This window comes from Callionymus lyra, chromosome 2 (assembly GCF_982586985.1).
Source record: "Callionymus lyra chromosome 2, fCalLyr1.hap1.1, whole genome shotgun sequence".
Classification (NCBI taxonomy): domain Eukaryota; kingdom Metazoa; phylum Chordata; class Actinopteri; order Syngnathiformes; family Callionymidae; genus Callionymus; species Callionymus lyra.
Window position 1 is genome coordinate 32,357,647 of NC_141819.1, and position 24,083 is coordinate 32,381,729.

The 24,083-nt window shown below is 40.2% G+C and overlaps 2 protein-coding genes across 2 annotated transcripts in view; both read right to left on the reverse strand.

Moving 5' to 3' along the window:
* Positions 1 to 2,124: 2,124 nt before the first annotated feature.
* Positions 2,125 to 3,543, reverse strand: LOC148086584 (uncharacterized). Its single transcript, XM_087784753.1, has 3 exons — positions 3,508 to 3,543; positions 2,861 to 2,925; positions 2,125 to 2,788 (listed from the first exon to the last, which is right to left on the reverse strand). The coding sequence occupies exons 1-3, from the start codon at positions 3,519 to 3,521 to the stop codon at positions 2,373 to 2,375; spliced, it is 495 nt and encodes a 164-aa protein (XP_087640879.1). The 5' UTR covers positions 3,522 to 3,543; the 3' UTR covers positions 2,125 to 2,372.
* A 12,003-nt stretch (positions 3,544 to 15,546) lies between these two features.
* Positions 15,547 to 24,083, reverse strand: part of efna2b (ephrin-A2b) — an 89,155-nt gene continuing 80,618 nt past the window's right edge. Inside the window, exons 2-4 of the mRNA XM_087784751.1 lie at positions 22,884 to 23,173; positions 19,017 to 19,082; positions 15,547 to 17,450 (exon numbers count right to left, since the gene is read on the reverse strand). Coding sequence (XP_087640877.1) covers positions 17,323 to 17,450; positions 19,017 to 19,082; positions 22,884 to 23,173 — 484 coding nt within the window. The 3' untranslated portion in view covers positions 15,547 to 17,322. The remainder of the gene's footprint in view (positions 17,451 to 19,016; positions 19,083 to 22,883; positions 23,174 to 24,083) is intronic.

Genomic DNA, 24,083 nt, shown 5'->3' on the forward strand with positions numbered 1-24,083 from the left:
GTCCTTCGGGTCACCTTGACCCTAAGATTAAACAAAGGGTTTCCATTACACCTGAAGTCTAAATACAATAAAAACCTCAAATACAGTCACCAGAATTAATACAATGACAATATTATAAATGGTGTAAAACTATCTTAATATCTGTTTATCGAAAAATATATAGATCTAGATCGAAATATATCACAATATCACAAAAGTAAAACTTTTTTCAATAGAAAAATCATTATGACACTTATTTTTCTGTTACAGTATTCATGCAACCTTATTGTGAAGTTATTTTAGTGATACCAGGAGCTGCTTTTATTTGTGGTCATTCGAAGAGCTGAATATTGATTTTTAGGAACATATCCTGCATCAATGAATGTCCTTTAGGAGCAGGATTTAGTCTGAAGTGGTATGCTTGCCATAACATTATGACCACCTTGCCAGAATTGTTCTTTGCTTGAATATAGTTTTTGTTTGGTTGTTAAAAGGCTGCAAGTGTTCCAGTGATAAAGGTTGATGGCTGGACTGATGACAAGAAAGCAGAAAAGCAGGGAGATAACCAGAGACAATAAAATGGTTTTGAAACCGGTCAGGAAGACACACACTAATTGAAGGACGCTTCATCTCTCCTCTGGGACCTGTTGCTGTTGTCAGGACCTCTCTCTCCGCGCCGTGTGATTGGTCGAGGCTCTTATCAGTCATCAGCTCCACGCCCACTCATCATTGGCTTGTTAGAAAGACGGCCACGCCCCCTCCTGCTCGCAGACCTGTTATCAGCACCATGTGTGGCGCAGAGGTGTTCCTGACAGACCTGACTGTGGGAACTCATCCTGCTGATGCTCACACAGATGATTGATCTCCTCACTGAGGAGCCAGAAATTAAAAATCCATTCTGGAATATGAGATATCGACCCTCGCATCAGAGCTGCAGCCGAGATGGGAAAATACTATAAATATTACCTGCCGACAGAAAAACTGTTCTCAGTTATGTACGATACTTGCAAAAGAGACGTTTTTTCAGCAATACTTTGAAGTTTGTTCCACAACGTTCCTCAAAACGTGGGACAAAAGATAATAGGGATATTGATGTCCCAGCTAGTCTGGGTTAAAGACAGGGACCAACAACAACCAAAAACAAATACAGACAACTTAAAAGTACTACAAATTGTGAATTTATCTTTAATGTTGTACTTGCATTTTAACTCCTCTGTATTAGCCCATCTTAGCTTAGTCAGAGCTATTACTGTCCATTTTAAACTACAATTATACTTTTTACTTGGGTAAAAATGTAATGAGTATTAGATCATTAGATACTCAGTATTTTTACTTGGACAATTTTTCAATTATATTAGTACCCAAGTAATAATGTCATCAACAAGTCATCATTTTTTGTATCGATGCAATGACTACTACTGTTGAAATAAAACCATTCTGCTCACTTTCCTGTTTCTCCAATATAAACTTTAGTTTATTGGCCCGAAAAACTAAAGTCTAGCAAATAAATTAGTTTACAACTTGTATTAAGGCGATAGAAACCTGACTGTAACAAGTGCTAGCTAGCTTGAGTCTGCTAGTCAGCTAGCATTAGCTTTCAACCCAAAGCTAGCTTAAACAGAATGTTTTTGTTTTTGTTTTTGCCATAATATTTCTGGACTAAACTTCACTAATGAAGTTTGAATAATTTTCATCTTGTTCTGATGGTATCTGACTTTTTCAAGCCAAATTCATTCACTGTTAGTTCACAACAGAGTACATAGTTCAGTGAAAAAGCAGTACTCTTTAAACCAGGCGTGAAATGTATTGAAGTGAGGTGTGAGAGATTACAACGAAATCAGACATAATTCATGATTTTACATTCATTTATTTCATCCCAAATCAAATTTAGAAAGAGGTAACGATCATAAAAAAAGCACCAAAGGTCCTTCAATAAGGACCAGATCTGGTTACAGATTCTTCTGCTACGACGGCAGAGCTTTGAGACTCACACGGATGTTGAGCGTCAGCAACACAAGGACACTCGTCTACATGTGAATATCACACGTCTGTCAGAGAGACACACACTCCAGCACAAGTGGAGTTAGATCAACATGAAAACTCAAGATTCTTGAAATTTAAAAATTAGCATTCATCATTTTGAGGGCATTTTTAGTGTGATGGATTCAAGGTACCAATAAAACATCAATAACTACTTCAATCTAATATCACCAATAACACTGGTGCATTGACTTTTTACATACAAAAGTTGAGCACAGAAATACATAATACTGTTTCTTTATATGATTCCTAAATTCTATTTAACACATTATTCATCAACAGAAAACCACTTCTTTGTCTTATTGAACAGGTTTGAGTTTTGGGTAGAAAAAAGTCTCTCTCAAAACTGAGACCTACGAAAAGTCCCAAAAATGTGCGGCATCGTCCAGACTATAGTCTTCAAAGTTCATCAGGTCGAATCCGGGAGTCAAACACGACTGTGAATCCTGGTGGAGCGGCACACCTGCACAGGTGTCTGTCGGGGTTTCCGGGCCGGAGTCTTCGTCGAAAGAACAGTCGCTGCTCGACGAGGACTCCACGCTGTCCGATCGGCTGAGCGGGGCCCTCAGCTCCTGGTCCGTCAGGAGCCCATTCAGGAAGTTGATGTATCGAAGGGCCAATCGCAGAGTCTCGTTCTTGCTCAGCTTCCTGTCGGGTGGGTGGGTCGGGACGAGGCTGCGCAGCTCGGCGAAAGCGCCGTTGACGTTCTGTTGGCGCCATCGCTCGCGGTGGTTGGTGACGATGCGACGGACGACTCGAGGACGAGAACCTGAGCAGACGATGGACGATTAGCATTTTAATGACATCAAAAAAATGTTCATTAACAGGAAACATTTTGTACCTTCGGTGGGTGTGATGTCATCAGAAGTCGACCTATGTCTCATGATGATGTGTCTTGGTGATTTCCTGCAAACAAGTAAAACTTTTAGTCTCGTAAATTAACACAGTTTTTTATATAAACCTATTGTTATCATCATTGGTTCAATTCTGTTGTGTACATAATACTTTTATCTTATCATGTTTCAACTACACTCTAGAATACACACACAAGATAACACAATATTTCCCACAGTATCCTTTATACTTTATTTGAAGGACTTGATTAGAAATAGTATCTACTAAAAAATACTGTATATATAAATTGTGTTCATATTTATGTTTGCAAACATCAGCAAAATAATGTCGTCGTCCTGTCGACCGACTTCAAAATAAAACGCACAATAAATTAAACCCCTTTAAAACTACCTTAAGCGCATTTTTCGTGATTTAATAATCTGAAAATTTTAAAAATCTTCAATTCAATTCAATTTTATTTAAAGTGTCTTATCATAACAAAGTTAACTCAAGACACTATACAGTTGAAGTAAGATTATAGTTGATTAAGGAAAAACAGATCCCAGCAATTCAACAATGAGCTTCGGTTTGTACACTAGATACTAGATTCAAATAAAATACGTTTACTTTTTTAAAGAAAGGATTTTATTTTACCTGATGCTGCTCATGTCTGGATCAGTGGCTCGAGGCTGCGTGGACGCGGACTGTGCCAGAGATGCTGCTGCTGTGTCTTTATATACCTGACGCTTGTGTGTCGTGACGCGTCGTTTCCAAGGAGACGCCATTTAAAAAACAATCCAATTAATTTTGGGGAGAGACGACCCTCCGAGCTAGCAGCCCTCCGGGGACCTGCTCGGTCCAGAGGGGGCGTCTCAAGGGTCCCGCCCCCCCGTCTGAGGAGTCGTGTTTTCCGGCGTCTCGTTTCCCTTTTTATCGTCACGACTGACCTCAGAGGCAACAGTTGTTTATTCTAACTTCACTTTGTTAACAAGATGCATTGAAACATTGCTCACGACGGTGTAACTGGTTATATTAATTAAATTATATTAAATTTATAAAATTGATTAAAACAATTGTAGGATAAATAGTTGGATGGATATCTTAAGTTGAGCAACATTCATTGGTTTATAATAAAGCTGCCATTAAGAGAATACATTAAGTGACGCCAACTTATTTTGGTCAAACACATTCCCAAGTCACACACAGACCACCACTTAACAACACACACTAAAAGTGAGTGGCTATTCAAAGTCATTGATTAAGGTATTCTTACTGTGGGAGGAAACCAGAGTGCCCAGGGGAAGCCCAAACAAGCACTTTAAAACATGGATAGTGCTTTTTCAAAGTGTATATTTCGATTATTATATAGTACGTAGTCAGTTACTTGTTTAGAAGAATTAGATGTTCACCTGTATTTGAATTCAACAACAAAACATGTAATGCTGTCAATGAAACACACAACAAGAGGAGCAGCACATACGTCTGACATTAAAAACAAAAGTGCAAAGAATCCAAACTAGAGATTATTCTCAGTGATTGACTGCAGCTCTGTACACACATTTGTACCGTTTGACTTTTAAACATCCGCCACAGTTTTACTCATCTGCGACTGGGAGCGGCTGTGCTCCACCTGTGATCTACTATGATCAATCTGTGAACTTCTGTGATCTACTGTGCTCCACCTGTGATCTACTACAATCAATCTGTGAACGTCTGTGATCTACTGTGCTCCACCTGTGACCTACTATGATCAATCTGTGAACTTCTGGGATCTACTGTGCTCCACCTGTGATCTACTATGATCAATCTTTGAACTTCTGTGATCTACTGTGCTCCACCTGTGATCTACTATGATCAATCTGTAAACTTCTGTGATCTACTGTGCTCCACCGGTGATCTACTAAAATCAATCTGTGAACTTCTCCGATCTCCTGAGTTCCCCCTGAAATCTACTATGATTCATCTGTTAACTTATGTGATCGACTGTGCTCCATCTGTGATCTACTATGATCAATCTGTGAACTTCTGTGATCTACTGGGCTCCACCTGTGATCTACTATGATCAATCTGTGAACTTCTGTGATCTACTGTGCTCCACCTGTGATCTACTACAATCAATCTGTGAACTTCTGTGATCTACTGTGCTCCACCTGTGATCTACTACGATCAATCTGTGAACTTATGTGATCTACTGTGCTCCACCTGTGATCTACTACGATCAATCTGTGAACTTCTGTTATCTACTGTGCTCCACCTGTGATCTACTACGATCAATCTGTGAACTTCTGTGATCTACTGTGCTCCACCTGTGATCTACTACGATCAATCTGTGAACGTCTGTGATCTACTGTGCTCCACCTGTGACCTACTATGATCAATCTGTGAACTTCTGGGATCTACTGTGCTCCACCTGTGATCTACTATGATCAATCTTTGAACTTCTGTGATCTACTGTGCTCCACCTGTGATCTACTATGATCAATCTGTAAACTTCTGTGATCTACTGTGCTCCACCGGTGATCTACTAAAATCAATCTGTGAACTTCTCCGATCTCCTGAGTTCCCCCTGAAATCTACTATGATTCATCTGTTAACTTATGTGATCGACTGTGCTCCATCTGTGATCTACTATGATCAATCTGTGAACTTCTGTGATCTACTGGGCTCCACCTGTGATCTACTATGATCAATCTGTGAACTTCTGTGATCTACTGTGCTCCACCTGTGATCTACTACAATCAATCTGTGAACTTCTGTGATCTACTGTGCTCCACCTGTGATCTACTACGATCAATCTGTGAACTTATGTGATCTACTGTGCTCCACCTGTGATCTACTACGATCAATCTGTGAACTTCTGTTATCTACTGTGCTCCACCTGTGATCTACTACGATCAATCTGTGAACTTCTGTGATCTACTGTGCTCCACCTGTGATCTACTAAGATCAATCTGTGAACTTCTGTGATCTACTGTGCTCCACCTGTGATCTACTACGATCAATCTGTGAACTTATGTGATCTACTGTGCTCCTCATGTGATCTACTATGATCAATCTATTAACTTCTGTGATCTACTGTGCTCCACCTGTGATCTACTATGATCAATCTATTAACTTCTGTGATCTACTGTGCTCCACCTGTGATCTACTATGATCAATCTATTAACTTCTGTGATCTACTGTGCTCCACCTGTGATCTACTATGATCAATCTGTGAACTTCTGTGATCGACTGTGCTCCACCTGTGATCTACTATGATCAATCTATTAACTTCTGTGATCTACTGTGCTCCACCTGTGATCTACTATGATCAATCTATTAACTTCTGTGATCTACTGTGCTCCACCTGTGATCTACTATGATCAATCTGTGAACTTCTGTGATCGACTGTGCTCCACCTGTGATCTACTATGATCAATCTATTAACTTCTGTGATCTACTGTGCTCCACCTGTGATCTACTATGATCAATCTGTAAACTTCTGTGATCTACTGTGCTCCACCTGTGATCTACTAAAATCAATCTGTGAACTTCTCTGATCTCCTGAGTTCCCCCTGAAATCTACTACGATTCATCTGTTAACTTATGTGATCTACTGTGCTCCATCTGTGATCTACTATGATCAATCTGTGAACTTCTGTGATCTACTGGGCTCCACCTGTGATCTACTACGATCAATCTGTGATCTACTGTGCTCCACCTGTGATCTACTACGATCAATCTGTGAACTTCTGTTATCTACTGTGCTCCACCTGTGATCTACTACGATCAATCTGTGAACTTCTGTGATCTACTGTGCTCCACCTGTGATCTACTAAGATCAATCTGTGAACTTCTGTGATCTACTGTGCTCCACCTGTGATCTACTACGATCAATCTGTGAACTTATGTGATCTACTGTGCTCCACCTGTGATCTACTACGATCAATCTGTGAACTTCTGTTATCTACTGTGCTCCACCTGTGATCTACTACGATCAATCTGTGAACTTCTGTGATCTACTGTGCTCCACCTGTGATCTACTAAGATCAATCTGTGAACTTCTGTGATCTACTGTGCTCCACCTGTGATCTACTACGATCAATCTGTGAACTTATGTGATCTACTGTGCTCCTCATGTGATCTACTATGATCAATCTGTGAACTTCTGGGATTGGCTGTGCTCCACCTGTGATCTACTATGATCAATCTGTGAACTTCTGTGATCTACTGTGCTCCACCTGTGATCTACTATGATCAATCTATTAACTTCTGTGATCTACTGTGCTCCACCTGTGATCTACTATGATCAATCTATTAACTTCTGTGATCTACTGTGCTCCACCTGTGATCTACTATGATCAATCTGTGAACTTCTGTGATCGACTGTGCTCCACCTGTGATCTACTATGATCAATCTGTGAACTTCTGTGATCTACTGGGCTCCACCTGTGATCTACTATGATCAATCTATTAACTTCTGTGATCTACTGTGCTCCACCTGTGATCTACTATGATCAATCTATTAACTTCTCTGATCTACTGTGCTCCACCTGTGATCTACTATGATCAATCTGTGAACTTCTGTGATCGACTGTGATCCACCTGTGATCTACTATGATCAATCTGTGAACTTCTGTGATCTACTGGGCTCCACCTGTGATCTACTATGATCAATCTGTGAACTTCTGTGATCTACTGTGCTCCACCTGTGATCTACTACAATCAATCTGTGAACTTCTGTGATCTACTGTGCTCCACCTGTGATCTACTACGATCAATCTGTGAACTTCTGTGATCTACTGTGCTCCGCCTGTGATCTACTAAGATCAATCTGTGAACTTCTGTGCTCCACCTGTGATCTACTACGATCAATCTGTGAACTTATGTGATCTACTGTGCTCCACTTGTGATCTACTACGATCAATCTGTGAACTTCTGTGATCTACTGTGCTCCACCTGTGATCTACTACGATCAATCTGTGAACTTCTGTCATCTACTGTGCTCCACCTGTGATCTACTAAGATCAATCTGTGAACTTCTGTGATCTACTGTGCTCCACCTGTGATCTACTACGATCAATCTGTGAACTTATGTGATCTACTGTGCTCCTAATGTGATCTACTATGATCAATCTGTGAACTCTGGGATTGGCTGTGCTCCACCTGTGATCTACTATGATCAATCTGTGAACTTCTGTGATCTACTCTGCTCCACCTGTGATCTACTATGATCAATCTATTAACTTCTGTGATCTACTGTGCTCCACCTGTGATCTACTATGATCAATCTATTAACTTCTGTGATCTACTGTGCTCCACCTGTGATCTACTAAGATCAATCTGTGAACTTCTGTGATCTACTGTGCTCCACCTGTGATCTACTACGATCAATCTGTGAACTTATGTGATCTACTGTGCTTCTCATGTGATCTACTATGATCAATCTGTGAACTTCTGGGATCGGCTGTGCTCCACCTGTGATCTACTATGATCAATCTGTGAACTTCTGTGATCGACTGTGCTCCACCTGTGATCTACTATGATCAATCTATTAACTTCTGTGATCTACTGTGCTCCACCTGTGATCTACTAAGATCAATCTGTGAACTTCTGTGATCTACTGTGCTCCACCTGTGATCTACTACGATCAATCTGTGAACTTATGTGATCTACTGTGCTTCTCATGTGATCTACTATGATCAATCTGTGAACTTCTGGGATCGGCTGTGCTCCACCTGTGATCTACTATGATCAATCTGTGAACTTCTGTGATCGACTGTGCTCCAACTGTGATCTACTATGATTAATCTATTAACTTCTGTGATCTACTGTGCTCCATCTGTGATTTACTACGATCAATCTGTGAACTTCTGTGATCTACTGTGCTCCACCTGTGATCTACTACGATCAATCTGTGAACTTATGTGATCTACTGTGCTCCACCTGTGATCTACTATGATCAAACTGTTAACTTCTGTGATCTACTGTGTTCCACCTGTGATCTACTACGATCAATCTGTGAACTTCTGGGATATACTGTGTTCCACCTGTGATCTACTACGATCAATCTGTAAACCTCTGTGATCTACTGTGCTCCACCTGTGATCTACTATGATCAATCTGTAAACCTCTGTGATCTACTGTGCTCCACCTGTGATCTAATATGATCACTCTGTAAACTTCTGTGATCTACTGTGTTCCACCTGTGATCTAATATGATCAATCTGTGAACTTCTGTGATCTACTGTGCTTCACCTGTGATCTAATATGATCAATCTGTGAACTTCCGTTATCTACTGTGCTTCATCTGTGATCTACTATGATCAATCTGTTAACTTCTGTGATAAATCTGTGATCTACTGTGATCCACCTGTGATCTAATATGATCAATCTGTGAACTTCTGTGATCTACTGTGCTCCTCATGTGATCTACTATGATCAATCTGTGAACTTCTGGGATTGGCTGTGCTCCTCATGTGATCTACTATGATCAATCTGTGAACTTCTGGGATTGGCTGTGCTCCACCTGTGATCTACTATGATCAATCTGTGAACTTATGTGATCTACTCTGCTACACCTGTGATCTACTATGATCAATCTATTAACTTCTGTGATCTACTGTGCTCCACCTGTGATCTACTATGATCAATCTATTAACTTCTGTGATCTACTGTGCTCCACCTGTGATCTACTAAGATCAATCTGTGAACTTCTGTGATCTACTGTGCTCCACCTGTGATCTACTACGATCAATCTGTGAACTTATGTGATCTACTGTGCTTCTCATGTGATCTACTATGATCAATCTGTGAACTTCTGGGATCGGCTGTGCTCCACCTGTGATCTACTATGATCAATCTGTGAACTTCTGTGATCGACTGTGCTCCACCTGTGATCTACTATGATCAATCTATTAACTTCTGTGATCTACTGTGCTCCACCTGTGATCTACTAAGATCAATCTGTGAACTTCTGTGATCTACTGTGCTCCACCTGTGATCTACTACGATCAATCTGTGAACTTATGTGATCTACTGTGCTTCTCATGTGATCTACTATGATCAATCTGTGAACTTCTGGGATCGGCTGTGCTCCACCTGTGATCTACTATGATCAATCTGTGAACTTCTGTGATCGACTGTGCTCCAACTGTGATCTACTATGATTAATCTATTAACTTCTGTGATCTACTGTGCTCCATCTGTGATTTACTACGATCAATCTGTGAACTTCTGTGATCTACTGTGCTCCACCTGTGATCTACTACGATCAATCTGTGAACTTATGTGATCTACTGTGCTCCACCTGTGATCTACTATGATCAAACTGTTAACTTCTGTGATCTACTGTGTTCCACCTGTGATCTACTACGATCAATCTGTGAACTTCTGGGATATACTGTGTTCCACCTGTGATCTACTACGATCAATCTGTAAACCTCTGTGATCTACTGTGCTCCACCTGTGATCTAATATGATCACTCTGTAAACTTCTGTGATCTACTGTGTTCCACCTGTGATCTAATATGATCAATCTGTGAACTTCTGTGATCTACTGTGCTTCACCTGTGATCTAATATGATCAATCTGTGAACTTCCGTTATCTACTGTGCTTCATCTGTGATCTACTATGATCAATCTGTTAACTTCTGTGATAAATCTGTGATCTACTGTGATCCACCTGTGATCTAATATGATCAATCTGTGAACTTCTGTGATCAATCTGTGATCTATTGGGATCCACCTGTGATCTTCTGTGATCTACATGATCTGCTGTGATCTAAATGTTATATTGTGATCTACTCTGATCCATGTGTAAACTTCTGTGATCTACTGTGATCCACCGATGAACTTCTGAAAACCATCTGAGATCCACCTGTGATCTTTTGTGATCTACTCAGATCCTCCTATGATCTTCTGTGATCAAACTGTGATCTACTATGATCCATCTGTGATCTACTGGATCAACGTGTGTTCTACTATGATCTATCGGTGATCTACTGTGATGATCTACCTTGAGCTGTGAACTATTGTGATCAGTCTGTGATCTACCTGTGGTCTACTATGATAAATATATGATCTTCAATGACGAATTTGTGATCTACTGTGATCTATTAGAATAACTCACATTTTTCTGATCCTTAAAACTCAGGATCATCTTTAAAATGATGGTTCTTACTATTACTATTCATGGTCAGGCTCCTCCTTACATGATCTACATGATCTACTGTAATCTACATAATCTGCTGTAATCTATACAATAGCGACTGGGATATTCTCTTGGTAATCAGTTAACAGGTTACTTAGTAATGCATCAATAGTATGTGCCATTGGCTGCCTCTTCCATATTGAAATGAAATTGGGTTGAAACCAACTTGATGCCGTCAAAACTAAATTAATTAAAACAAACCAATAAAATCAACAACGAGAAGGCTTTACCACATGAGCAAAATCTAGAAAATAAGTCTGGGGCGTCAGGGCTGGAAATTTGAACCTTTGACAGATGGATTTTTGACAAATTTGCTCAAATGAAAGATCGTGAAGCAGCCTTGGTGTTCAATCTTTCATATATTTTATTATATATAATAAAAATGGATTGTGTTCTTGAATTGAATTCCAGTGCCTCAACATCATCATGATAATAAGGTGTTCTTACATGAACTGACAGGTGTTTTCAGCGATATTTAATTATTATTTGTTATTTTTGATGGATCGATTAATTAGTCGTTTATTGTGTTGTTTGAAAACGTGAAGCGTGTTTGGTAAAAAAAAAAAAAAAGAAGCGTCTCCTGACCGTGTAGTTTCATACTTTAGACGGTAGAGGTCAGCAGCGCGTTAGCTTTGACTTCAGGATCCTTTGAGATTCTGGTGTGAGCAGCGCGGCTCATGACGTTAAAGTGATACACTTGATGTTAAAGTGTTTTCATACCTTATATATATAAATACAGTTTGAAAATTATAAATTATAATACCTATAATTAACTTTTGGAGCCAATGACTGAATACTGTCACATCTTTAACATAAAGTTTTTTTCAATGTGTAAGAATTTGAATTGTTTTTTTGTTTAATTTACATTTTTTTTTAGTTTTCAAGAAATGTGTTAAAATGGTTGAAGGTGTATGGAAACATAAGGGAATAGAAAATAAAAAAGTCAAACACAAATTAAGCTAAAAAAGTGAAAGGCAGATCAAATTGTTTTGTTTATTTAATGTTTAATTATTATGAAACACAAGTGGAGAAGAAGTTTTTTTTAGAAACAAGTAGGATAACTAATGTGTTGATTTAATTTTCCCTTAAAAAGATGTTCAACTCTATTGTACTCATCAGTATGTGTCTGTTTGTACTAAACTCTCTTTTCTTTGAAATATTTACATTAGAAAATGCACCACTGATTTTTATTTATTTATTTTTAATCTTGTTTACCATAACCACACCCTCTCTGCTTTGATTAATCAAACATTGAGGTTTGTCAACACGCGTCATCAATCCTGGATGTCTCTACCTCAAGGGGACTCATTGCACAAACAAAGCGGAGCGTGAATACAGCCGGCTGAGTGAAGATCATTATTACTTCTTAATGGTCTTCACTCTCGGAACATCTTGTTTTCTGAGATTTCAGACGAGGGAGAACTTTATAAAGTAATAACTTTAAAACATCATCATGATGAGAGACTTACTTCATCTTGGAGAGGAAGACTTTTGACACATGTTGATTTGCTAATAAGCTCATTTAAAACACTAAAATGGTTTCTAAGATGAATGAAATACAAAAAAAAAAAAAAAAGGTGTTATATACATGACTGTATTAATAAGTATTTTCCTCATAGAGGTCACACAGGACCTAAGATGATTTAGTGAAATTATATTTTGATAATAAGTAATTTGTAAAATACCTTCAGTCTTGTTTTTCCTTGTTTCATAATAACCTCAAGGGAGAAGTCATTCATCTGTTTCCACTGTAGCCATGAGCTCAACTGTTGCGTCATCTCTTCTCTTTCATTCCAGTGGTTATCAGCTTAAAGGTTGTAATATGTTGAACATTTCAAACGTGTGTAAAACACACGCTACATGCGTGTACTTTGGACGTGGACGCACAAGCGTCTCCACGTGAAGCTGCACTTCCAGCTGCTCTTCGGCTCCTCAAGGTTCAGGAGCTCTGACCGAAACCGACAACGTGGTCTGGAAATATTTACCACCGTTAAACAAATATTTCAGATGTCTTTCTTTCCTCCTCCAAAACACTCCCCGAGAAACATGTCAACAATTTTCGGGGGTCCTGGCTCGACTCTTCGGTCACACATGAAGAAGCAGAAACTATTACCAGGTTTTCCAGCATCCGAGGAAAACGCCACACACAACAACAGCCGTCGCAGAATCAGGATAATGATTTTGTTCTTCAGTGATTGTCTCTGATTGGCTGTCGGTGATTGAGGGGTCGGGGTTGGGGGGGTGCACGGGGAGGGAGGGGTTCGCAGTCCAGGCGCTGGGCCAAAAACAACTGGCCGGCGACCAAACTCAGGATGGTGGCAGCGCTCCAGAAAAGAGAGACTACACGGCCTGACCTGGTAATGAGATAATAACGACAATATGGTGGCGCTGTGGCGAGAGCTGGACGGCTGCCATCTTGTCTTTGTCCTGTTGCGTTCGCTGCTCAGCAAAAGTCTCTCAAACTGAGCCAAAGTGACTTCACTGTCAGGGATGGATTCCATGGAAGTATATCAGTGCCGTCGCAATATTGAAGGGTTTAACTGAACATTTCAGATGTTGAACTTTGAACCTTTTCTATTGTTTTTAACATAGAATCCTTTTTAAATCATTTAATTCAATAAATCTGTTATTGATAGGGTTTCATTTAAAAAAAAAAAATTCATTATATAATTTGTATTTTGATTTTTTTTTTTTCACACATAGATGGATTTTCTAATTACAATAAATAAAAAAAGCAATATTTTATCATTTGTAACCTTTTAAATTCAATATCGTGGGTATAATGGTGCCAACATTTTGATATTTTTGAATTGTTGAAATTAGAATATCAAACGCTGTGTTTGCTTAAAGAGCACCTACTGTAAAAAAACAAACAAAAAAACAACTCTTTTGACTTACTCACATGTTGTCAAGTCTCGCAGAACGAGAAGTTACGAAAATAGAGCCCATTATTAGGTGATAATGGGCTTTATTTTTTACCGTTTGACCAATCACAGCAGAGTGGGTGTGTTCAAGGGAAACGACTTGATCCTGACGAAACAGTGTTTTCAGTGGGCGGGGCTTAAGCACATTTTATAATGTAAATAGTTGATAGTTGATTTAAGGAAAACACCATTAAAAAAAATGTATATCTACATTTAAGAAATGTTAAATTGTACAATTCACTATTGTGACGGCACAGAAACACTACCATTAGAGACAAAGATGAAAGAACGAGACCAAACTTGATTGTAACTTTATTCCTTTTATTGGTGGTGAAGTTATCAAACACAGATTCGTACACTTTTGTAACATTTCCTCATCAAAGTACGTCAGTAAATGTAAGCTCTCCTGTACATGCAGCGCAGGAAGTCCTGATGACCTTTAACCCCTCGTTTGTAAGCCAATCAGAGAAAAGCATCCGTTAACTTTATAAGCATCCAATAAGAAAATATACAAAACATTTTTTTTTTAATTCGTATCTTTGACAGGGTAGAGGATGTCGGGGGTGTAGAAATAGATTCCTGTCGCAACAGAAACATCCACGAGAGAAGTATGACCAGCTCACCGTTACTCAGCAACAGAACACACGAGACTACACGGACCAGAATGCATTGTGATGCAAGCAGTTAACGAAAAAAAGTTCACCAACAAGTAGACAGTTTCCTTCCTTTGCACGTCGTCGATTCATATCACATATGAAACAGTCTCAACATTAAAATGGCCGCACGCATACACACACACATGTCGACACTCACAGTGCGTCCGTGATGATATACTGCATTTCCCAGCATGCCCTCGGCATGTCCATAATCTCTTCTCAGTGAGCACAGACGATGACGACGACGACGACGATGATGATGATGATGAGAAGGATGAAGAGTAGAAAACATTATAGGAACTAATTCCCGCCACAAGATGTCGCTGTTCCCGTTCGAAGAAAAGAAAAATCACAAAAAAATTCAGCACCAGTGAGAGAAAGGCAATAGTTGATTATTTTGCACTACACATTCGGTTTTTAAGTTGTACGACAAAGACGACACGAACGACTGACCCCGCCCTCCTGTAGATGACCCCGCCCCGCCATAGCAGATAAACGAGAGAGAGAGAGAGAGATGGCGCCCCCTGGCTGCTGTGTGGTTGCCCCTCCGAGTACAAAAGTCTTTGGCAGAATTACAGAAAGAAAAGGCTGAAAGTAGCTGCAGCAGAAGGACGGTCGCAGAGACGAGACGTCACATGACCGCGACTGAAAGGAAAAACGTTAAATGCTGTAGAAAGAGGTCATGATGAGGAGACATTCGTCTTTCTGGCCTTTGAACCCTCGCGTTTGGTTCTACTTCCTGTTTCTGTCTGAAGCTGCATTTCCTGTCTTGATATGTCAACGTTAGCACGAGCCCTACTTAAGAACGATTATGATAGATTCCTTACAGGCTTGTGACAACTTCCTGTTTTAGTTAGCTGCAGCAAATTAGCAATGCTAGTAGCATACATGTGGATTAACTAGCTTTTTGGGTGGGGATGGAGGGGGGGCTTTACCAATGAAGTGAGTAGAGTTATGTATAGAACAGAAAAAACTAGTCAGGAAAAAAGTTGTGAAGAAAAATGAAAGGAAAAAATCATTTTTTTTAAATGAAATCAATCATGAATAGTTAAAAATTTGACCAAAAAAAAGGAGTTTTGAAATAGCGAAACCAAAAACGTTAAAGCTTGGGTCCAGAGCAGGGTTGCCACACTTACAAAAATCGATTTCCAAAACCCACCAAACTGTAAACTGCACAACTTGTGTATTTCTGTAGCTACGTCCCGCTGACTTCTCTGTGCTTAATGTCAAAAACTCACGACCGACTCGTAACACGACTATAATCTCCACTAGCGGCGACAAGACTCGGAACAACTTTCCACAACATCGACAGGCACTCGCTTGGATCGACCTCCGAGAGAAAGACGTCTCGCCGCCGCGTCTCGAATACACTTGACTGCCTGTGATGGTTGGAGTCGCAGTTAAACTTTACCATTTAACAAGACGCGTCACAAACCACACTTGAACCGGAGAAACATCACGGAGAGAGGAGGACGTCGTCTCGCGTCTGTGAGCGCCGGGCGTAAGTCTGGACGGGTTCGACGGTAAAGCTGCTGGTGAGTCACCAGACGAAGATGTTGGAATCAGACCACGAGATGCGGAGCGAGAGGAAGAGGAGACGGTGGCGTCTGACGTCACACAAAAGCTGCCAAAACATTCATCAACTTTTGAGTTACATTGTCTAGTAAAAATGATGGTTTTTTTTGTGTGTCGAAGTTTTCTCAGGATGGTTATGAGTCGCGGTGAAAAGAAGACAAATATATGAGGGAAATATAGTGTGTGACTGTGTACTATGTACAGTTAGAGGTCCAAAACAACTGTAGGATATTAAGGAATGTCATGTCTGTTTTTAATCTGAATAAAAGCAGGAAAAAAAAACACATTTTAATCTGCTTCTATGGTTAGTTTTCAACTATTATAGTCTCGACGAAGACAGCAAACCAAGATGTCTACGAGTGAAAAACTTCTTCCGTATATTCTTCTTCATATTTCTGTACTTCAACACATTTTTCACTTCAGAATTCACATGAACCTTCACAGCTCAGGTCGAACAAATACCCGACATTCCCTAACCAGAGTGGAGACGCAAAATCCCCCTCATTCCCGAGTCTCTCACGGACGATTGAAAACAATCGTGAGACTATTTATCAGTTCAAGGATTAAACTTCGCAGACGTTAAAACCTTTGATTAAATAAATGTATATTTTCTTCATCATGTCTGGCTATACTATCAGGAAGTGTGTGATACAGTGTGAGGTACATCAATGTATTCTATAGACTTTAGAAAGAAGCGTAGATTCAGGATGTTTGAGGTCCAAAACATTTCAAGTAGTAATAATCCAATAATTCATAAATATGAGAGAAATCTTACAGGGTTATTGAGATGTAAATGATTGACAGGTGATATTTGAGAGGTTAATGTAGAAGTCAATTTGATTGACAGGACAAAAAGAGGAAATAAAATGATCTGAAAAGAGCTTTTAGCACAACAAAAAAAAAAAATCCATCAAGTCTTGTTATGATCTAGTTTTCTATCTTGAAACACGACGGTCGACAAAAGTCATCAGCTCTAGGCTCCGCCCTCCGGCGACCCCTTCCTCCAACCCTGCTGTGATTGGCTGAGCCGCAGGGGAGAGGTCAAGGGTCAGATGGGGTAAATGTTGCAGTGGCGCTTTCCTGCCTCTAGTTGGACATCGGAGGGAGGTGAAGAAAAGAGGTGCTATGAGGTGACGAGGAGGAAGGCGAGGATCATGGCGGACAGCAGGGCGAGGCGGGGCAGTTTGGCGTCGCAGCCGCCGGTGGAGTCTTCGGTCAGGAACGGCTCCGGGGACTCGTACACCGAGTCGTCTGCAGGACGAGATTACAGTTGATGTTCACTTATCACTGGCCACATCTGATCATGATCATCACATCATTTTTATGTCAGTTGTTTTGTTCTTATCGATTGCAAATGTAGGTTTAAAGCATTTTTAAATGTCACCTGACATGTCAGTGATCCAGGTATGACAGCAACTACTGTGCATTAGCATCATAGCTAACTCAAATTAAAAAACGAATTGAACACCATTAGTCTCTAGCATTTATATTTATTTGTTAGCAGAACTATGCTTTTGGTTTATTTTAGGACATGTGTTCCTCAATCTAGCATATGTTTTAGATAAGGGAACAGATATCAGTATTTATAACTTATTCATTAGCAGCGTTTTTACCACCTTTATGTCATCTTGATTGGCTGAAGGTTTGATCAAGTAGCTCAAGTACAAATAAAAGAATATTTAATTTAGAAAATGTATGAGTAAATTATTGGAATTTTAATATCAGACTCTATGTCTAAATAAACATTTAATAATATATACATGTGCACAGTTTTATTTGAATTATTACATTAAATAAAAGAAATAAACCTTTAAATGGTTACATTTAATTATTCAATAAAAATGATTTCACTTTTCAATGTATAAATTAATTTTGTTTTTTGTGAAAGTCAATGTGTAACGTTTTACATGTTTTCTTCCCAGGACATAAAAAAAAGTTTTGTGTCACTGTCAAAAACCGAATTTGCAGAATATTCCAATAAATTCTAAGAAAGTTGATTCGTATCTTTCAAGTCCACCACAGAACAATGAGTGTGTGTAGGGGTGAGTAAAGAATAAACTCTCAAATGTGGAACAAATTACAGTTGATCAGGATTCAACTACATGACAACCATGAGGAAAATGTCCAGTTTCAAGAAACATGTTTTTACCATTTGAATGCCAAGTTTTGTGAAGTATTTTCTCGGTCCGAGTCATTTCACATGGACAACTTTGATAAGTACTTTCCTTATTACTGACTATTTCCAGTAAATGAGGAAGTTTTGTAAACATGTGGCGAAGATTTGCCAACACACTTGCGATGAGTTATGTTGCTCTTGCTGTTGACCAGGTTTGACTAATCAGTGAACGGTGCCAGAATAAGCAAAAAAAATCAGCTTTTTGGTGTTTACACTGTCAAAACAGAGCAGTTTGATGAATGTAAGTCAATGAAATCCAACAATACCAAACATTTAATTATTGTGTCCCCTCAGTGGTTGAGTCATCCCAGTGCACTTTAAAGATCACTGCCACAAAAGTTTGCTTCACTTTAAAAAACTTAACATAAGCAATTACGACTGTTGAGTTAAACCTTTAAATATATATTAATCTCTGGATTTAGCTTCTTCATCAGTCTGGAGACGTGTGAGGCCTGGTTCTCCAGTCATGCTGTCACACTGACAGCTGGGGGCGCTGACACCTCTTAGCGGTTCCTTTGTAGAATGAATATACTTAAACCACCATTTTGAATTTAAGAGGATTTGATGACACTAATGGTGAGTAAAAATGACCTCAGCTGTTGCCGTAGCTATCAGAATATAGGAGCTGCAGAGACACTCACTGGTGGGTTTGACGTAGACCTTCAGCTTCAGACAAGGTTTCCCCGCCAGGTTGGGATGAGGGGATGCTGCGGAGGACAAGAGCGAGAGCTGGAGTGAGATTATAGCAAAATACCCTTTATTTTTTAAAGCCTCCTCGGAGAGTAAAACGATACAAAAAAATGGTCCATCACACCTTCAATTTCAATTTTAGAAAAGTGATGAAACAAGACAGAATGAGGAACCATGCCAGGAACAAAATGAGAGAAGGAAAGAAGGAAAGTACTGATGGAAGGACAGAGGAAACTTAGAAGTAGGCAAGGAAGGATGTTAGAAAGTGAGAGAAAAAAACAACTGGTAACGAGACGTGGAATGGACGGAATAGTAGATGAAAGCCAAGATGAAGGGATCTACAAGAAGGAAGGTAGAAGTAAAGAAAAAAGTGATGGGAAAAAGAGAGAGAGAGCGAGAATGGATGAAGAAAATTGTTGTAGGAATAGGAGAGAATTGGGAAGAGTGGAACTGAGACAAAAGGATGGGGGATGAGAGAAGTAAGTGAGGAAGAGACAGAAAATGTGATGGAGGAGAGAAAGAGAGGAAGGTAGACTTGATAAAAAAACAAAAGACCATTGAAAAACTTAAAAGGACGTGTAGAAAAAGAGCCAATTATAAGGAAGGATGAAAGAAATGGGAAAGGGGTTACAGATGGAGGTGAGGAAAAGTAAGAGAATGATAAAGGATACAAGTTAGAAAGAAAAAAAAAAGAGAAATAAAGAGACCATTAGGAAGTAAAGAAGTTGATAAAAGGTGGGAAAGAAGAAAGAGGTGGATAGGAGAAAGAAAGGAAACTGGGAAAACCGATAGGGGGATAGGAAGGAAGTAATCATGAAAATAGAAAGTGGGGAAGGAAGAGATGAGGAAGGAACGTAATAAAAGGAGAATAAGGGAATGGAGTGAGAAAGGAGGTATGGAGAGAAACATGTGAGGAAAAAGACAAGAAAGAGACAAAAGGAGGCAAAGCAAGAGAAGACGAGGTAGGAGCCCTGGTGGAGAAAGAAAGGGAAATGTCAATGGAAAGAAGAAGGAATTTAGAAAGAGTGGACATGAGACGTGAGAGAAGGATGAAGGGAAGAGAAAAGAAAGGTTGGAAAAGTTTCTTTTATCTTCAGCGTATGAACAAAAGCAGCTGTTGGTGAAAAACTGTTAGTGACTCATGTGATCATATCTGAGGTCGTGTCCACTGCTGTGATCACACACACACCTACACACACACACACACACACACACACACACCTTCACACACACACACATACAGACACACACACACACGTGCGCGCTCACACTCATTAAGTGTCATTTAAAATAAACTGCTCGTCTCTGCTGGAAGCCTTTCACGGCAATTTAGGAAATGTTTTCCAGGTTGGAGGACAAATTACGTCTGCTCGTACACACACATACACACACACTAGTACACACACACATACACACACACTAGTACACACACACATACACACACACTAGTACACACACACACACACAGCATCACGCTCACGTTAGCTGACTTCGACTGATAATGTCTGGCTCAGCAGCTGCTCCTTCACTGATCAAAAGATTTACCTGCCTGATTGTTAAGCTCCGCCCACCAGGTGTTAGACGTACTTCCTGCTCAAGTTTGCTACTGTTTGGTCAGAGCTGCTCAAACCACTAAACACACGTTTGAACCTGATCACAGATGAATAGTGTGTTTCCTCACAGCTGTGTAGATGTTGTTTTTTAATCTGGTTTACATTTACTGTCGCTTTTTATCTTTGTTGAACGTGTGAGTCAAGACTCCTGATGTCCTACACACACCTGCACTAGTGATGACACTGTCTCTTGTTACATCTGTGCTGTGCACACACTTGAGATAACCCCAACACAGACACACACACCACCCCAACACAGACACACACACACATACACACTACCCTCACACAGACACACACACACCAACCTAACACACGCATACACACCACCCCAACAAAGACACACACACACACATACACACCACCCTCACAAAGACACACACACCAACCTAACACACACATACACACCACCCCAATACAGACACACACACATACACACTACCCCAACACAGACACACACACCGACCCAACATAGACACAAACATACACACTGCTCTAACACAGACACACACACCACCCCAACACAGACACACACACATACACACCACCCCAACACAGACACACACACACATAAACACTACCCTCACACAGACACACACCACCACCCCAACACAGACACACACACCGACCCAACATAGACACAAACATACACACTGCTCTAACACAGACACACACACCACCCCAACACAGACACACACACATACACACCACCCCAACACACATACACACCACCCCAACACAGACACACACACAAACACACTACCCTCACACAGACACACACACCACCCCAACACAGACACAGACATACACACTACCGTAACACAGACCCAACACAGACACAAACATACACACTACCCTAACACAGACACACACACATACACACTACCCTCACACAGACACACACACCACCCCAACACAGACAAAAACACATACACACCACCCCAACACAGACACAAACAAATACACACCACCCCAACACAGACACACAAATACACACTACCCTAACACAGACATACACACCACCCCAACACAGACACAAATACACCAACATTGAAACACATCACTCACCAACCCAATCAATTCTATGAAAACACACAAGACTTTGAAAGTGATCGTTTGAAGAAGTTCATCAGCAACAGTTCAAAGTTGTTCGCCTCTGAGGCTCATCGTGATCTAAACCCAAGTCAGTAAACACTGAGAAAGTTTCGTTCCTCTCGTTCATGATCACAACTTGTAACCTGAATGCAGGACAGGAAGAGACCAGTAATGGACTTCATGTGGTCCAGGTCTAATAGCAGACTTTATCCTTCAAAGAGACATGCTGCGGTGCACATGTTGCATGGTGTGTGTGTGTGTGTGTGTGTGTGTGTGTGTGTGTGTGTGTGTGTGTGTGTGTGGGTGGGTGTGTGTGTGTGTGTGTGTGAGCAGCAGGTGCAGGAGGTCGCGGGGTCGACGCTGTCTCTTTAAAACTCTGGACTGTTTGTGCTTTTCTCCTAAAGTGAGGAGGCGGGACAACAATCTGAGGCTAATTACAGTGTTTACGGTTTTATGTTCAAATGGCTGTAATTTACACACACACACACACACATGTACGAACACACACACCAGCTTCTTTACAGTTCAGTCCTTTTCAAAGACTTACATTAATTTTACTACCTCAAAAAAGTTGTTGCTATGGCAACCAGACACAAGATTCTGGTCGATTTCTTCCCTTAATAAATATTATATAATAATATATGTCACAGTACAGATTGGAATCCAGTAGGATCTGGAATCGTACTAGTAGAGATTGGGATCCTGCTACTGAACTGGGATCTTAATATTGATATGGGTTAGGGTTAAAATAACATTTTGATTTAATCCAAATCCTTCCCATTAGAAGTGGAGATTGTCCTTATAGTATTCCCATTTGTTCTAGGACAGATTGGAATTCCAATATTTAGATCACAATACGGTAGTAGGATTCAAATCTCTCCTAGTAGAGATTGGAATCCACCAGTAGAATCTGGAATCCTCCTAGGACAGATTGGAATTCCAGTATTTAGATCCCTAGTGTACTAGAACAGATTGGAATTCCAACAAGTAGCAGTAGGATTCCAGATCCTGCTGGATTACAATCTGTACTCCGACATATACATTACATACGGTTATTTGACCCTCAGAAACATATGTATTGACTTTTTAAAAATGGATCCAGATACTCACAGATGTAGTAGTACTCGTGTCCCGGCCTGAACTCGAAGCCCAGGCTGAAGGGGGTGAAGAGCTGGAACTTCTCGGAGAACTTGAGCGGTCCGCTCGGGCTCTGCGGCCGGTTGCACTCCCAGCGCTTGAAGCCTTTCCTGCGGTCGCAGCTGGTGTAGCCGTCGTAGTTGACCATGAACAGCACGTAGTTCTCCATGCGCTCGGACGACTCCGAGCCATCGTAGTGAGGACAGTAGATGTCCAGGTAGTCGTTGATGGCCACCTCCACCGTGTACTCGCCCCGGAAGAACCTACACATGGAAGAAGATACTTTGTTGAGTCTTTTTTTGATGTGCAACACATTTAATTTTGATCAAAGTTATTTCACGTTTTATAGTTTATGGATAAAAAACTTTATTTACAATAAGCAGACAAATATTTGCACAATTTGTTCATCTTTCTGTTGCAAATAAACGTTTGGCCCCTAAATGGCAGCAGTTATGACTTTCTCCACAGCTACAGGAACAACGAAATCCCTGTGAAATGCCGGCAATGACTGAGGACAAGAGGATACAGTCAACTCCAGCAGCTTTAAAAGCTGATGTTTGGACATATTTTGGTTTCAAAACAAATGAAAGCAGTTACGACTTCGTCAAGAGTCATCTGGTCTGTAGATTCTTCAACACTAAATTCAAGTACTCCGTGTAACCTGATACATAATTAATCAATTTAGTTTTCGTTCGTTCGCTTTTTTTTTTCAGAAAATGGAGACACACTTAACTCCACGGTTCAAAATAGCAAAGTCTTGAACCCTTGTGTTAGCTCAGGGTCAAGGTGACCCACAAGCCCAAAAACAAACAACACAACACAAGTGATACCACAACAATGACAACCTTGAATTGAGAGTATCTCTACCCCCCTTTAACTTCTGATAAAAAAGTGTCAACAACTAACTACTAACGGTGACTATTAGACTCAAATTAACGTGAGAGTAGAAAAAAACACTAGCATTTGAAACAAACCTAGAAGGAGGAACACATTGTAGCAACACAATAATCGCAGCCTCTTTAAACCTTCCACAGGAAATGTTTAAAGACAACAACCAGTTCATGAGGTGAAGACTGATCTTGAACTCTCGTGAAAACCATCATCGTCTCACATCATTTGGCCACAAAATAAAACTGACAGAACATAACACAAGCAAAAGAAGGAAGATGACAA

Excerpts from the sequence above, each read along its gene's own strand:
- LOC148086584 (XM_087784753.1), bottom strand. Across the intron at positions 2,789-2,860 it reads TGACATCACACCCACCGAAG|GTTCTCGTCCTCGAGTCGTC; the intron begins GTACAAAATGTT and ends TCGTCTGCTCAG.